At 46.2% G+C, this 17417-nt stretch overlaps 2 protein-coding genes across 2 annotated transcripts; one reads left to right on the forward strand and one right to left on the reverse strand.

Moving 5' to 3' along the window:
- Positions 1-1605: 1605 nt before the first annotated feature.
- On the reverse strand, positions 1606-7449 carry LOC146271753 (E3 ubiquitin/ISG15 ligase TRIM25-like). The gene is made up of 10 exons (XM_084707316.1): positions 7393-7449; positions 5822-5891; positions 5437-5684; positions 4195-4702; positions 3984-4079; positions 3620-3853; positions 3198-3220; positions 2765-2910; positions 2370-2641; positions 1606-2157 (listed from the first exon to the last, which is right to left on the reverse strand). The coding sequence occupies exons 4-10, from the start codon at positions 4684-4686 to the stop codon at positions 1888-1890; spliced, it is 1533 nt and encodes a 510-aa protein (XP_084563442.1). The 5' UTR covers positions 4687-4702; positions 5437-5684; positions 5822-5891; positions 7393-7449; the 3' UTR covers positions 1606-1887.
- On the forward strand, positions 6352-16400 carry sall2 (spalt-like transcription factor 2). The gene is made up of 4 exons (XM_084707314.1): positions 6352-7379; positions 9406-9552; positions 11020-14903; positions 15148-16400. Exons 2-4 carry the CDS (start codon positions 9477-9479, stop codon positions 15496-15498), a joined length of 4311 nt encoding a protein of 1436 aa, XP_084563440.1. The 5' UTR covers positions 6352-7379; positions 9406-9476; the 3' UTR covers positions 15499-16400.
- The last annotated feature ends 1017 nt before the right edge of the window (positions 16401-17417 follow it).

Genomic DNA, 17417 nt, shown 5'->3' on the forward strand with positions numbered 1-17417 from the left:
ACCTTCACCGGTTCCCCCTTTATGAACGATATCTTATTTGTGATTTCATCAACTTAACAAGCTGGTTTCTGTACAATAGTGAATACAGGTTTATAGCTGTTTTGGGTATTGTTTCCTACATTTTTGTAAATACATATTTGCAGATTTAACAATGATAGTATAGAAACTCTTAACTTCTGTGCCACATACATGGTAATGGGATTAAATCATATTAATTCTAAGATCCTTTTTACCACACACAACCACTATAACAACAACTCATACACAACCATACAAGCAGCATAACTCATAATCAACAATATGCTTCTAATTTGGTTGATCTCAATGTAAAAGCTCATTCACATTTACTTACCAAGTTATTCAGAACAATAAAACATATAATAAATGACTGTACAAGGCTTCTATTCTATAAAAATACATTGGTCTAAGTGTCTAGGTTTGATTCATTAGAAAACAAATAAGGACATCACCTGTTTCAGTGTCAAAATGTTTCTCCTTGTATTCCAATCGGGTGTAATCAGTCGTTGTTCTTTGGTGTAAAAGCCACTAAATTCCTGATTGCTCTCCTCTCCCACACAACCAATAGTAGCGTCTCCCTTGTACAGATATTTAAATAATCATTCAAGTTGAGCTCTCTCCATATGATCTCTCTCCCTCTCTCTCTCCTCTATCTCACCCCCCCCCTCTCTCTTTTTTTGTCACTCTTTCTCTCACTCACCTTTTTTTTTTTTTTACCTCTTACCAACCGCCCACTGGCTTTTCTTATAACACATTTTTACAGCAGGAGTGTAAGTATCTTATCTGAGAGCTTTTAATGTTGAAGGTCGTTTTCACAGTCTGACACATTCCAATAGTGATATCTGGCTGTCAATCCACCACACTGATCAAATATAATTGTAACCCATTAACAGAATTATATCTGATATAGTAACCTAATTTATGATTGATTATCATTTTGAGTTTTAAGTATGTGAATAAAAGGATTTCATTGGACATCTGTTTTCAGAATTAAGGATAATCTGTGGTCAGTACACAGTCCAAATGAATTTGATTGAAAATCTATTTTTATTAGGTATGTGCACTACATATGGGTAAAAGGTAAGTTGACATGTTTTAACATAACATCAATACAAAAGTAAAACTATCTGAATATTAACTTTATTTACTTTACTTTATTATGTACAGTTATAATGTTATTGGATGAATGAACTTGAATGTACTGCCAAAGGGAGGTTTTTGGGTTACTCCACAATGGGGCTTGGAAAGATCCCCATCAAGTGGTAGATGTGAAGAAGTGCACATAAACAAGGCTTAACGGTCCGGTAAAAAAAAGAAATGTCTTGTCCCCAATACACATGGGTAAGTTTGAAGCACAGACAGCTCAGTGCCAGTAGAATGACAATTTCATGTTTTGGATCGACCCACTACTTTCTAACCAATTATGTTCCTGCAATCCTGTTCCAGCCAATCGCCTTTGGTGAGGCGGGCAGCCACTGTCATTGAAACTCGAGCTGGAGGAAAGTGCGGAAGTCCCGACAATAATTGGGGGCACTGTTTTTCATTTTATAATTTATTTAATCATTTACAGCTTTAAAGCCTTGGACAGATCATAAACTTGAGAAAGCAAAAGTCCATCTTCCTCAGGGTCTCTAACATTCATCTTTGCCATGGTCAAACTTAGCATTGCCAATATTTGGGTTCACAGTGCTTCCAAATATGCAATGAAACATGTCTGGATAAATTAACGTTAACAACAAAAATAGAAAATGTCCAGGGCACTGCAGTTCTATGTAAAAATGTGCATATTCTCACCAGTGAGATTCTGTTTAAGCATTCCGATTCACTTCTCACAATACTATACCAAGCTTCGTGTTCTTGACTCCCTCTTTACACCTTCACTATGGAGATCCTGCTGTTCAGCTCAGCTTTGTATAAGCCAAAGCCCATGCACACGGGCTGGGTGAAGGAGGTGCTGAAGGTGTGCAGATGGCTAAGGACAGAAGAAGGGCCCACCTCAGAGAAAGTGATAGTGCCCGCCCCGTAGTCTAGGGCCACACCCACCCGGTTGCCGGACATCTGGGTAGCGAGGCGGATCTTTCTGCGGTTGTGCCAGACAGCCAGCTTTTTGTCATGCTGCTGTGTTAAGCTCCACGACATCTAGTAAGTCGACAGATCCATCAAATGAAAATAAAAATCCACTTTAGTAAGCATTTGTAAATTAGTTAACTGACAGAGAGACTACAACCAGCTAAACACAATCAGCTGTAACTAAACTGCAGACAGGTAATATGTAGCCAATGGTTATTGTACTATCACCTTGTACTACAGTTGTCAGAGTGTAAAAAAGAGAGTAAGATCACTGTAATAACCTTATTGTTGCCGAAGGCATTGCCCTCCTTGCCTTTCCGCCCAATACTTCTGTAGGTGATGGAAATATCCCAGAAGCCTTCAGCCTCCACTTCCCAGTAGTGTGTTCCTGAGGAGAAGGTCTGGACAGTCAGGACTTGGGCCCAGTGGTCGAAGCGCTCAACATGAGCAGCACATGGAAGGCGGGTCTTGACCCTCGTGGCTGAGCACAGGTCACCAGAAATACTCAGGAGGGGATGGGCAGAGTTAGTGTCCAGGGTCAAGGGACTGGTCACTGTGGAGGGATGACAACCAATGACTGAGGAGTAAACTTGGCAACTTATTTCTGAAAATGATAAAGAGAGTCAATATTTATCCCCTAAAATTGGAGGAAAGGCGTCCCCTTTTAGTCACTTACAGAGCTCTCTCTTGAGTTCACTGAGACAGCGTAATGTTTCAGTAATGAACTCTTTGTACTTGCTCTCGATGTCCTCCAGGATGAATTTCCTGTCTAAGCTGAGAGGGTCTGGGGTGTACAGTGGGCAGTTCAGGTCCGCTAGCAGCCTGTGCAGCAGAGGAATTGAGGAAGGCATAGTACAAGCACAAACCTCAAGGCAGAGCATTTACATCACTGGCTACGGTTAACTTCTACCTCCTTTGATAGTTCTTGCAGGTGATGGCAATAACCCAGAAGCCTTCAGCCTCCACTTCCCAATAGAGTGTACCTCTCTAAATGCTTTAACCATATTTCTCTCACAAAAGCACACACACATCTCACCCGGCAGCATCCAATAATTCAATATCTCATTCAGTCAGTTACTCTACTTTTTTTTTGTTTTCTTTTTACTTACTTTGAGTCATCAGACTGAAAAGCCTGTAAATTGAGGGAAGAAAAATAAGAATGAAGGTTAGTTGATAACCTTCACAGTCAAATACACATCAATTGACTTCTAATTAACTTCAGCACAAAGCTTTTAATACTCGTAAATCCTGCATGAATGGAATAGTCTCTGACCAGATGGACAAGAGGTAAACTGATTAACCGTCAACCCTGCTTCAGTTTCGATAACATGTTAATTTAGTAAATTTTTGCAATGTTGAACTGGTTCCTTTATAACAGGGGTTTTAATGTTAAGATTGAGGATGACAAGTCTGCCACATTATGTGGTCAAGGAGTTTTGGGTTTGGCTGTTTTGAGTCGGTTGTTAAGTGGTTAATTCCTTCCTTCATTCACCCCATTTCACATCCTCCTCTCGTCAGCGTGAAGTCTTACCCAGATGAGTAGGAAAGGGTCTGTCTCTTCGAGCAGGGAGCCCAGGTAGTGCTGGATGCCCTGTGTCTGGCTCAGGTCTCCCTTCACCCTGGAGCAGTCCTCCTGGATACGCTCCATGGCCTGCTGCCTCTCAGCCCTGGTGCTGACCCTCAGAGCCTGCACCAGCCTCTCCACCTGCCCCTGCAGGGCATTACCTAGACGCTCCACATGGGCGTCGTCCGCTGCAGACATGTTCTGAGATGGATCGATCAATCGGTCAAATGTGAATTTTTGGGGGGGATTAGCTGTCTGTCAATCATGAGTCGACCATGACCAGATCAGCAGTCAACGATAAGTCGACATTGAGTGAATGTTGACGTCTCACCGTCATGGTGCGGTCAGTGTTTTGGTGTTCTTGGAGGATCTGTTCACCTCCCCTAAGCTTCTCCTCTGCTTTCTGGAGAAGGCTCTGAAGGATGACCTGTGGAGACGCGCACACAAACACACAGGCACCAATCACAGCTTTTGCATTCCTCACCACTCCAGCTCAATGGGCTTCAACTAGGAAAAGACACCATTCCAATCAAGACACACACCTTCAGGTCCTCCTCCACCTTCTTCAGCCCTTTCACTCGATGTTGTGCGTGGCCTCCCTCCAGTATGCAGTCCGCGCACACGTACACTCTCTCGTCGGCGCAATAGTAGCGAAAAACCTCCTCGTGGGTAGGGCACCTGCGATGCGACAGGTCCCCCAGTGGCTCCACCAGCAGGTGTTTGCTGAAGGCGGGACGCTCCAGGTGAGGCTGCAGGTGCTCGGCACACAGAGACACCTCGCAGCGTAAACAGGTTTTCATTGCCACCGGTACCTCCTCTCCCTCCACTACTGGAGGGCAGCAGTCACACGCCACCACCCCCTGATCTTCCTGACATTGGGGGCAGTTGAAGCGGCCCTTTGGCCCTGCGCTGCCTCGCCCCCAGACTTCCCGGATGCATGCAGGGCAGAAGGTGTGCCCACAGGGAAGAGGAGGGGCCTGGTGGAAGACATCGCGGCACACAGAGCAGGTCAGCTCCTCCTCCAGGGATGCCATGGCAACAGGTTTGCCACTGGGGATGTGAAGAGGCACCAACAATAGACAGTTTTCTTTGGTGAATGTGCATGTTTGTGTATGTGTTTTGTATGTGTGTTCATGACCAAGATCGATTCCTATGCCACAGGAAAGGAAGCGATGGAACTTCATGAAAAACTGAGAAAAATATATATTTGTGCTATGCTTTTAGGTGTGAACCACTCATATGGAAATCCAGCCCATGTAATGTTAACCATGATGTATTGTCATTGAGAATCTCATAAGAATTGCCCTGGGGTCACAGCCCCGACTCCTTACACAAAAAGCAGGGTAAGTAGCAAGTGCTGCGGTTTAGCCAGGGACAACACCACTGCTGCTCCAACTGTTCACTTTATCTGTTGTTAATCATAGACCATTAAGCTTTCTTGGTAATGATAGTCCATCTACCTTACCTACGACGTGTATTAATAGAACACCCCAATAACCAACCTGTCTTTAGTACACAGGGGACTACACATTCTGAAGAAAACAAATGGTCCATGCCGCAGGTTGTGTCAACAAAAGCAGGCTGTCGGTCTGTTTCTGAGTATTGCTTTGTATGTGACCCAATTGGGGACTTTTGAAATGGAGGGATCAAGAGATCAGCCTCCCTTGCCGAGTTAGCCTGTTTGTCTTCTGTCTATTCTGTCCTCTGAAGCTACTCCCTCCTTCTGTTCATGATGTCCTTTTTTGGTTAGAACACTTGTAACACAAATTAATGAGTTATCTTACCTGTTGGGTGTCCTAAAGGACTGGTCAGTGATGTCCTTGCTCCCGGCCAGTGAGTGTCAGTATGTGTAGATGGTACATACAAGATAATCCCAAAGGATTCCCATCCCCTTCTATGTCTGCTAAGCACAGAGACTGACCTCTGAAGACTCTTAGGAGAGAGAGAGAGGGACAGACAGAGAGAGATAGATAGAGAGAGATAGGGGGGGAGGTGCAGTTGTACCCTGCAGTACCAACTGACTGTATGAAGTCTAAAATAGAATTGGGTTGTGATCACAGATCAGAGGTAATTAAAAACACTCAGTTTCGTGTTTGGTGTTTGATCCAGTTATTGTGTTATTGAATCAATTAAAAAGTTAAATGCATGCCACATAGGCTAATTCCTTACCGCAAGCCTGGGTTCAATTCCATCCTGGGCTGTTTGCTGCATATCTTTCCCTCTGTCTTTCAAACAAACGCTATCAAAGCAGGAATTTCTCAATAAGATCTCTTTAAAAGGTACAGGCAGAACAAAACACTTACAATGATTTACAATAGTAATAATAATAATAACACTATCAGAACAATAATACTAACAATTATATATATGTTTTAAATCGAAATCTAGTCTAGGCTGAATATGGCTATTCTGTCAAGTCGAGTTCTGTGTGTAAAAGACAAAATATCACTACAACATTTAATACATTTAAATATAGGTTTCAAATAACATGTTTCTATTGATCAAAACTACCAGTCTTTATTATTGTATTTGGGAGCCCTCTAGTGGATTCATTAAAGCATGTTCCGAATGAAACTGACACTTGGCCGACTTGAAGGATTTTATATTAGCATACAATCCTTACATTATTAGTTAGGAAGGGTTTTTCTCGACTACAATGAAAAAAGTATGTTTAATCTAGATCATCTGTATAGGTTGATCTTTCTTCTATGGTTACAACTATGTCCCCTTCTTATTGTATAACCTCTCGTTCTTAAACCAATATGAGACTTGAATTAAAATGACATAAAGGATGCACATGAAAACGCAGAAAGCATAAAGTGTCAAGGCTTGTACACGTTTATGTGGGGATGTTTTTTTTCGGACCTCCAATTAATGATTCTCCCTTGGTGCATTTTTTTGTTGTTAAGTACTATACCAACAGACAGAGAACTATTCAGCTCAGTTATAACAGCTATAAGGAATGTATGCACATTACAATGCATAAAGGACAACAGGTCACATTGTGGACGTCATCTTAGTGTTGCTTTCTCAAATGTGGTGACATTATAGAAGAGTGATAGTGCCTCCATGACGACAGGGAGAGTACGGTTTACACGGTCCAAAATGTGCTGTTTGAATTTTGGGTTGAAACCAAATGCCTGAATTGGAAACGGTTAATCGATTGAAGCAAAGCGATAAGCTGAATAAATAAATACAAATACAATAAAACATGATATGTCTGAACAATTTCTGTCTAGAGGCTATAAGTATGGCGAGGAGACATTAATTGGCCTATCGGAAAGTAGTCTGAATAAGACGGACAGACAGACGAGCAGACAGCCGTCACTGCAGCAGACCACAGACACAGGCCGGGCAGGCCGCCCTCGGCAAATACAAAGAGGGTTGAACAGGGAAGGGGAGGGGGGTGACAGTCAGGAAGACTAATCCAATTCTCGTAGCGCATTGTAGCCTATCTCAACCTTCCCCGCCTATATGTGTATCAGTGAGAAATTGACCAAATGTTTTATCTAAAAAATCAAATAGGCTTCTACAAATTGCCGACGGATATATAAATAATTTAAAAATGCAGTGTTGCGCTTGGCTGTCAAAGGGACGACTGCGCATCTTTGTGAGGGAATCGGGAAACGCTACGTTGATGTCCCGGCTGGGAAACGTAGCCTTTTGCCCAACATAGGCTATTCTATCATTTCATAAACCACTGTCAAACATCATCGTTTCAAGCATGGTAAGTAACCCACGGTAATGTTCTTTCGACGACGCATCCGATGAATATGAGGAATTTGCAGCGATATTTTTGAACAGTCATAATAATTTATGAATCATAACTTGTTATGATCGGAGCGCGCGCGCCGGCATGCAACAGGTCGCTGTACAGTAGCGGGGCAGCAGAAGTTATAGCGTAGTTCCCATACACAGTTATGAAATGTTTGACGGGCACATTCACGGTGACAAGATGGCACGAAAAACGCAAATGCATTGTTGGCACAACAGGGAAACAGTTAGCCTAAATGCCTTATGATTTTCTTACGTGTGTTTGATTTTTAGATGCAAAATATGTTGGAAATGTTTACTTTATCAACAAATGGAGGATTTAAGCCCCTGTAAATTGTGTTGGAATAGGTTTATCGCTTATAGCCTATTTATAATTGTTTACGTGTAGGCCACATCAATTCATTGTAAGACAAAATCAAAACACAATTTGTTTGACAGATTGAGAAACTAAAATATAAATTAATCACGTTGAATAGGACAAAATGTTACTATTAGTGATAGCTGTGGTTTCAACGTATAAAAGATGTATTGGCTGTAAGCGTAGGCTATTTAAGGCCTGCTTCGTGACAATCAGGCAATTTGATGTGAAATAGGCTACGTTGAAAATGAGACTATTCGTCTTTTAATGGGTGTGACCAGCATGAGTACTGATAGTAAAATATTAAAACATGATGTAATGTAGCCCTAGCTATATTGTGATAAAACTGATTCACTTGGATGCTTATGTTGGAAAGTGTCAGGACCATATACGCTTTAAATACTTTAAGTAGGCCTAGGTAGGCTAAGGTAGGCTAAGGTAATGGAGTCTAATTAAGGACGATTTAATATAATGAATGTAGACTACCACATCTACGTTTGAGACTGGGGCAAAGTTGGCAATCCCTTCTTGAGCTGCAGCAGGGATTGGTACAAGAAGGTCATCATTGCCGATTAAAAAAGCATATGCATGACCGTGTCGTGCGCGCGCGGGGGTAATTGCCATAAGTAGCCCGCTGATATAGAGTAGGCAAGGCCAAAAAGTATTTTTTTTCTACACTTCGGCTGTCTCTCCCATTCATTACCCCTCCACGTGGTAAGCAGCAGAGCTGAAGCTTGAAAAGGAAGCATTGTGCATCGCGGCAGTAGTCCTATGTGTTCTAGAGGCTCGCAGAGGGTGATGCTCACTCAGCTGTAGCCTAGCGCCATTGTTGGAAATTCCTGTTCATTCAGTGGCCTGTTTATGGAGCTCGCGCATCGGAATGTGGTGTAAGGTACATTATTATGGAGCGTCACTGAAGGTCAATTACTGCCATCTGAATTCTTGAGAATATCAAGGTGTAGGCCTAACTTCCCCTTTGAACTTAAAACATTTGAGAGTTTATCTTCCCTTTTATATTCATATACAGGGTTGTGACAGTTTTGACAGACGCCAGCATATGGGCCTATAGCTAAAGTAGGACTAGGCCTACTTAAATACTGACTTGACTACTTAACACGTTGTAGTGTAATTGCATTTGCGACTAGGCTACAGTCACAGGTCAGTTTCGTGATAATGTTAGGCTCCAAAATTTAGTTTTGTCTAGCTGTCAACAAAGCGAAATCCTGGAGCGGTAGTTTTGGCCTACGAAGAGCTTTAACGACGGACTCATGTCTCAAAAGAAGGGGTGTTCATTCGCCATTTGAATGCAAAGTAGTGGATGAACAAGTGGGCTGTGTGTGTGTCTCCGTGTGTGCGTGTGCCTTGTGTGTGCTAACCCGCGCGCGCGTTTGTGTGTGGGGAGGGGGGCAAACGGTGTGTTTGAAAAAGGGGGACTTGGAGAACGAAATTGTCACACATGCCCTTCAGGCTGGTTTTCACCAAGTTGCTCTCTTTTGTACAATGATGTCAGGAATGGACTTGGTGTTCCATAGCGGACAATACACCACCCAATCAACTAATATCATTCTTATGTTAAGACTACTTTCTTGTAGTAGCCTAATTTAGTTAATCACTTTTTCAGCGTGCAGGGAGAAAGAATAAAAACACTCTGTTGGCCAATGTGCCGCTCCATCAGTCAAGTCCTGCTGAAGCATGTCTCGTCGGAAACAGAAACGACCCCAGCAGCTTATGAGCCCGATGCTTGGTGCCTCTTCGATACTTGAGCATGGTGAGAAACCGACTATTATTAACATAGCTTATGAACTGTTTATATGAGTAGAAACTGTACAAAAGTTGTTTGGATGGAAACTAACTTTTTGTTCTACGTAGTCTCTAATGCTAAAATTAGGCAGTTAGGCTTCGTTGGAATGAGTGTGACAATTAACATAACACTTACATATATTCTTGGTCCTCAATTGGGTTGGGCTTTGCTTTTCTATCAACAAAGCTGTTGATAGACAGATCGAAAATGTCAGGATGCTATAGTTGTACGATGTTCCTGTCTTGAGATATGTTCTTTTTTCCCCAAAATTCTCTTTGTTCAAGATTCTAGTGCCCTCAGTGCCCTTTCTTCCCCTCACTTTGCCAGGTTCAAAGCAGACCACCCAGAATGGGAGATAGAAAGAGGAAGTGTGAGAAGCACATAGGAAATACAGATCACGATAATTAGTTGCCGTATTCATCCAAGTTATTAATTGAAACCGAAAGAGTTTAGCAGATAGAATGTTAAGTGAGAGGACGATCACATTCAGAGGTACACTGTATAAGGTGTTGTAATTGCAATAGCATTAGACATCATTGTTCCCATAGGCCCTTTGTGACTGGGCAGTGAGGCATGAACATACCCAAGAAGTGTGTATCTGTGAGTGCTTGTGCGGGTTGTGTACTTGTGTCTGTCTATTGGGACTCCAGTTACAGAGACAAAGTGTCTTGTAGCATTTGGGCAACTGCAGTATTGTCATTGAGTGCATGTGTATTAGTGTGTTTTCCCAGCAAAGTGGGGTTGTTGATGGTCTGTGAGTCATCATGTCTATCTGGCAATTCTGTTTGTTTTCCTTAACCCCCACCTCTTCCTTAGCCTTCCTAAAAACCTACAAGGAATGCGACCTCAGTGTTCTTAAGGTCAAGTCTGTCAGCCAATCAGGATCATGATACAGTGTCCAGTACCCAAATAGGGCCTGACCCCAAGCACCCTACTGGGTCATGGGGGAAGGGTTGACATAGATGAAAGGCAGAGCAAAGGAGGTGTGTGTGTATGTGGGTGTGTGAGGGGGTAGTGTTTGTGAGCAAGCATGTCAGCGTACCTGTGTATCTCTTCCTCTCTGTGGGGGTTGGGGGTGTGAGAGATTTTAGGGGATACCATTGTCCTCTGTCCTGTGTTGCCATGGAAACAAGGTGGGCTGTGCGTGGTGTAGGTTTGCAGACCAGGGGAATTGGAAGGGGGGGATTAGGACACTCAGGATAGGATAAAGAAAAAGCCAAAGGACAGAGGAGGTTTGGTTCAATACAAGGTAGTCAAAGTGAAAAAGTAAATTTAAAGATTTATATTAAAAAAGTATTGAAATGCAGTATTTACTGGCTACATTTAGATACATAGAAATACAAAATAAACATGACTATTTTCTAGACTCTTGAATAGAGTAAATCTGCACTTGTACAACAAAATGATACTTTTTTTTCCTTTTCCTGTTTTCAGATGAACAGTTTACAGTAAAGTCAATTTACTTTCCTCCAACCACGGACTCCTCTTCTCCATCCTCCTCTCCTCCTCAGAGCTACCAAACTCCCCTGGCTCCCGATCCCACCTTTGGGGGGCTTCAGAAGCCCTCTCTACCCACTGAGGGGCCCTCTCTCTCCTGTTCTCCAAGTCAGCCCAACCCCTGCCTTGGGTCCCTCACAGACCTTCAAAACATCCTCTCCTCAGCCTTCCCTAACCCGCCCTTGTCCTCTCAGGCTCAGCCCCCCACTGGTCTGTGCCTCCCAGACACCACTTCCACACCTTCCCCCAGTCAGACTCTGACCTCTCGCACCCTCATGGCCTCTCCCAAGTTGGGGGTGTCAGCCACCACCACCACTTCTTCCTCCTCCTCCTCCTCCTCAGCCTCCCTATGTCCTCCGCCTCATCCCGGCAGCCCCAGCCCTGTTCCCGAGGGCCCCCCCAGCCCCGTAACACCCTCCCCCAGCCCAGGTGTCACCTCGTCCGCCTCAGCCCCCCCACCCCGGGCCCACCTGAGCATCGCCTTGATCTTGGAGGAGCTTAGGGTGCTGCAGCAGAGGCAGATCCATCAGATGCAGATGACAGAGGAGATCTGCAGGCAAGTCCTTAGGCTGGGTGGGGCCTCTTGTGGCCTGGACACTCCCCAACTCCTCCTCCCACCTCTGCCACAGCTATGTCTGGAGGGCAGCGACAGGGACCCCAGCCCACCCCAAGCCACCACCATGCCTTCCCAGCCCCCTACCTCTGTAGCCCCGCTCCTGGCCTGCTTCTCATCCCTGCTCCCCCCACAGTCGATGTCAAAGCCCTCAAAGCCCAGCCACCCCCTTTCTCACGTCCTGCGCCCACATAAGCCCCACCTGGAGGGGGCTGGAGGGGCATCAGGGGCTAATGCGTACCCAGGCACCAGTGTCCGTCCTTCAGCCACTTCCTCGTCCTCTTCTGCCTCCTCTGCCATCTCCTCCATGGCCTCCTCCAACTACCCTCTGGCCCTCTCTCTGGCCCTACCCACTCGTTACCTCCATGAGAAATCCCCCAACACCACCTCAGCAAGTGGACACAGCGGTCTGTCCTTCCTGACCCCACCCATGTCCACCACCGCCACTCTGGCTTCTCCCTTCCAGGAGGCTCTCCAGTCTGCCTCAGGGGGAGGGGCATCCACCGGATCCTCAGCTTCCAGCTCCTCCGGACGCCTGCAGCACGCCTGCAGGTTTTGCGGGAAAATGTTCAGCAGCGACTCGTCCCTGCAGATCCACCTGCGCTCTCACACAGGGGAGAGGCCCTACCAGTGTCCCGTGTGTCTGAGCCGCTTCACCACCCGAGGCAACCTCAAGGTTCACTTCCTCCGGCACCGGGAACAGAACCCTGAGCTCTCTCTCTCCCTCCTGCCCCCTTCTCTGTTTGGGTCAGCTATAGGAGCTGTTGGGGTCATGGGGGGGTCTGACCAGGGGCAAAGCTTTGGCACCGCTAGCAGTAGCAGCTCTAATCTTAGTGCCGCACAGCGGCGCCGGAAACGCAGAGCCGAAGATGAGCCTTACGGAGACGGGATGGAGGTCGGCGGGGGGGTAGGGGGCTTCCCCATGGGGGCGTCGACTGGAGGAGCCCCGCCCTCCTCGCTGCCCTTGCCCCCCAGCATGGACCTGGCCCTCATCTCCACCGCCCACTCCATCCTGCAGCTAAACCGCGCCGCAGCGGCTGCTGCCGCAGCGGCCTCCATGTCCTCTTCTTCATCTCACACTCCCTCCTCGTCCTCATCCTCCTCATCCTCCCTGGCATCCTCCCTCCTCGCTGCCCCCTCCTCCGCCGCCTCTTCGGCCATGGCCGGCTTCTTCAAGGGGGCGAAGCAGCAGCGCTTTGATGAGAACACCCCTCCACACACACCTATGCTTCCGCCCTCCACCTACTCTCAGCTGGCCCATCTCCCCAAGCTCCTCTTTCCCTCCGCCTCGTCCTCCTCCTCCCACCACCACCCTCAACACCACCCTGGCCTGGGCCTCCTCCGCCCTCCACCACCGAGCTCTCACCACCTCTCCTCTACTTCCCACTCCCAGCTCTCCTTCCCCTTCTCCCACTACCCCAAAATCCAAGGTGCCCTTTCCACCTCCACCACCTCCCCTTCCTCCTCCACTTCCATCTCGACATCAGACACCTCCAAACTGCAGAGGCTGGTTGAGAAGCTGGAGAAGGAGCCCTGTAGCTCTCACCCCTGGGCCTCCTCCTCTTCCACCACTTCCTCAATAGAAGCCTTAGCCGGGAGTTTGGCCACCTCCTCCTCCGCAGGCTTGTTTAGCAGCGGCCTCATGAGTGCCAGCACCTCCAGCACCTATGTGATGGCTTCCCCCCCATCCTCCACCCACGCCTCCACCTCCATCTCCAACTTCACCAGGGAGATGGTCGCAGCACTGGGGATGAGCGCTAACGGGGCGAGTGCTCTGGCTGGAGCCATGCTCCCCTCCCTGGGAATCATGGGTGCGGCAGGCGCCCTGGCACCCAACCAGTGCGGAGTGTGTCTGCGTGTGCTGAGTTGCCCCAGAGCACTGCGTCTTCACCAGGCTACCCACCTGGGTGAGCGCCCCTTCCCTTGCAAGTTGTGCGGACGCTCCTTTTCCACCAAGGCCAGCCTACGCTCGCACCTGGCCACCCACCGTGCCCGCCCGCCCAACGCCCGTGCCCAGAACTCTTGCCCACTGTGCCAGCGCAAATTCACCAACGCCCTCGTGCTGCAGCACCACATCCGCATGCATCTGGGAGGGCAGCTGCCACCGGAGGGCACAGAGGAGTCTCTGTCTGAGCAGCTAGGAGACCCTGATGCCTCCCAGCACCAGCGCCAATCCCAGCCCCAGCTCCAGCCCCCTGACACCCCCTCCTCTGGGGCCTCTCCGCCAGCTGTTGGCGGCCAATCAAAGAGCCCAGCCGCCCGTAGCCAGTTCCCAGCATCCGTTGGTGGTACTGTCCCTATCTCTGCCAGCGTCATATCATTAGAGTGCACTGGAAACCCCAGCAGATCCCACTCCTCCAGCCCTGACCTGATCCCTCCTTCGGACCTAAGTCCTGACCCCTCCCTGAACCCTGCCTCACACACCCCGCCCACTGGAAGTGTGGATCCTCCAGTCCTGTGTGTCAGCGCCCCCTCCCCATGCCCTCCTCTGGTAGATGAAGGCTCACCAGTTACTGAAGAAAATCAGGTTGAAAGTCAAGATAGCCTCGATGCATACAGCACTCCAGTTGGTAAGGCAATTCCCACTTCCCCCACTTTACCCAAGCCCATATGCATGTCTAGCCTTGGGATATCCGAGAGTTCCATGGATGACAACGGCCCATCCATGGATGTCTTCCTACCAGGACCCAGATCCAACCTGGAAGACCTGCTGAGCACGCCTACCCATGGTGCCCCTGTGGCACACCCTTGCCCTACCCTGGTCCCCACCTGCCCTGAACCTTTCAAAGCCCAACTAACTCCTGGCCCTGACACTGAACAGCCTTCCAGATCCCAAACCTCCCAACAAGAGGAGGAGGAGAGGGCTGAAGTCCCTCCATCTTCAACACCAAAGTATGACCACGCCCCTGTGCTTGAGGTTGAGCCTAGGCTGGCGTCTATGTCTGACACAATTGACACAAGCGGTGCTGAAATGACATCTGTTCCCCAGAATGCTGCCACCTTCATAAGGGAGACCAGACAAGGGCTCCATTTTAGTTTCCATGGAAAGGAAGACAGAATGGATTCTGGGCCAGCCAGTGAACGACTGGAAACTACAGTTCCCATCAGTATGGCCCCCACACTGCCCCCTCCAATGTCTCGACCTGAAAAGAAAACCTACAGCTGTGCAGAATGTGGTAAAGAATACGCCAGCCGCAGTGGACTGAAGGTAAGAAGATTTCAGTGAAGATGATAGATGTACACTTGAGACTATTGAGAAGCAGAAAGTTATATTTCATTAATAGAACCCATGTATATTTTGTGGGTTGTAGGCAACTCCTCTATTTAATTGTATCTTTTGTTACTTATAAAGAATGATCTTTTGCTGAACTAGTCCACCTAAATGTTGGTAGAGCGAGCAGTAGGTTGAGATGAACTTTACACAACTCTCATACTTTCCATTTTAACCACAGGGACATATGAAGCATCACAGTGGGGTTGTCAAGACAACACGCCCCCCTGCACGAAGCAGTCGTGCAGCTGCTGAACGACTTCCTGCGACCACACCCTCTACTTCCTCTCATGCGCCTGCCACCAGAAGTTCTGTGGGCTTTTGGAACCAGTACCAAGCTTTCCTTAACACCAGCAATGAACCAACAGACCAGCTGGCCCAGGGCCCAACCAGTGTAAGCCAAGGAGAGGAGGTAGAAAAGCCCCGATTGGATGAATCACCTGTCAGATCTCAGATAGATCCATCCAATGAGAGGGTCTCAGTGGAAAATAGGGAGGTATCCGTGGAAGAGCCTACTCTTAAGTCAATGTGATTGGCTGGGATATAATCTGGTGCTCTTGATAGATGTTTACCTTTAGGAGTAAACTGTATGGGGCTTTTGTATAGTATTATACCCAAACTCATTTGAGTAGTTTGTCGGTTTAGTAGTCTGTGAGTAAACTGCTTAGCTAGTTTGTGATAACTATTTGTTGGCCAGCTTGGTCTTGTTTTTATAGAAGTGACAGTGGAAAATTATGACTGAACCCCAAGACGGAGAGATTAATGAAAGACGTTTTTGTCATATAAAGAGTCCGGTGCGTGAATAAAAGCTCTGTTTTAGTAGATCGAGATTTTCTCTACATATTGGGGTCCTTTTCTGTGAGCTTGACTCTTGTGGTTTATGGGACAGTTAGAAACAAATTTAAACCGAAATATTTGTTAGATATGATATAGCCTGCTGTAATACTGTCTAAACCTTAACAAATCCTTCTTTCAATAAAGTATAAAAGGGAATAATTCCATAAAACCCTATAGAACAGAAAGGTTGGTCTCTATTGCATTTAATGCACACATATTTGTTAGTCTGTGGTGTTTTCAGTCTCACATCCTCATATATTATTGTAATATTAACCTTCTATTACATGTTGCTGTGGTTAACCCTTGAATTAACTCAACCAAACTTATCTACCTGCTTTTTGACAGAAAGCACATAAGGGTTTAGTGTGCTCAATGGAGACATTTCCTGTATAACTCTTTCCCTTCCACCCTGTGAATAAAAAGATTGTTGTTTGGTCCCAAAGTGATGTCTGTTCACTGTAACTAAATGTTTTTGTTAATGATATGAAAAAATGAATCAGAGGTTTATGTCTGATGTTAGTGTTGTACTTTCAGTGTATGCCCCAAAAGTAAAGAGAGAGATGAAAAACCAAGAAACATTAAAACACTTTGGAAACAGATGTTTTCTTTTTGTTGGTGTGACTATGTGGATCGTAATGGACTCTTAATACTTAATGCTTATTCTGCTTTGTGTGCATATGTGCCGTGATTGTGTTTGTGTGTGCATGTGTGCATTCCAATGTGCTGGAGTGTGTGTTAGCACAGCAGTGTCCGGACTTAACTGCCTTCTTTCCTTTGCCAGGTTCCCTCACACACAGTAGTCCCTAATCCCTACCCTCTCTCAACACAATTAAACTCCTCTGCTTTCCTCTGTGTCTGTCACATCAACCGAAAGGACGAAGGGAGGGGACGAGGCCAGCAGTCCTCACTTCAGCCCTAAGCTCCACAACCATGACAACCAAGGCAGTCTGATTTGTGCGTGTGTGTGCTTATGCACTGGGAAGATAGGTATAGGTGTTATGTAAATCTAATTTTAAAAGGAATGTGCTTCCTATGTTTTACAGCAGGTGGCAGTATACACTCTACTATACAGATCACACACAAAAAAAGAATGATTCTTGGTGGCAAAAGCAGAGGACAAAACAGTTTAAGGGATGAGAAATTGCCTCTAAAATGATCATTTGTCAACATTTGCTTAGTAAGGCTAACCAGATCCTATTAATTATCCTTGTCAGTTTTCATTTTACAGCAAGGAACTGATTATGCCATCACCTCATGCATTCAGTGGTCATAGTTAGTACAATTCATCTGGTGGAATTGTATTGATGCTTACATTTATATGGCTGTATATATAATTGTGTATAAAGCCAATATATTTATCAGGATTTGGACAATGATTATAAAGTGAAGTATTCAGATCGTGTTTAAAAAACGAACCACAAACTACTAGCCTACTCCTTCCAGGTCAAAATGTATAATTTTTATGGCATTCATCTTCCAGCCCCAACACATGGATCACAACATTGTAATCGGGGGCCAAGGTTCAAAGTTAAAGAATTTGCTAAATAGTTCACCTTTGCCATTGCCTACTTAAACGCAATGAGTATGGGAATGTGACAAAGGGATTATTAGACA

Source organism: Hypomesus nipponensis, chromosome 10 (genome assembly GCF_054491055.1).
Source record: "Hypomesus nipponensis isolate SF chromosome 10, ASM5449105v1, whole genome shotgun sequence".
In the NCBI taxonomy this organism is placed as follows: domain Eukaryota; kingdom Metazoa; phylum Chordata; class Actinopteri; order Osmeriformes; family Osmeridae; genus Hypomesus; species Hypomesus nipponensis.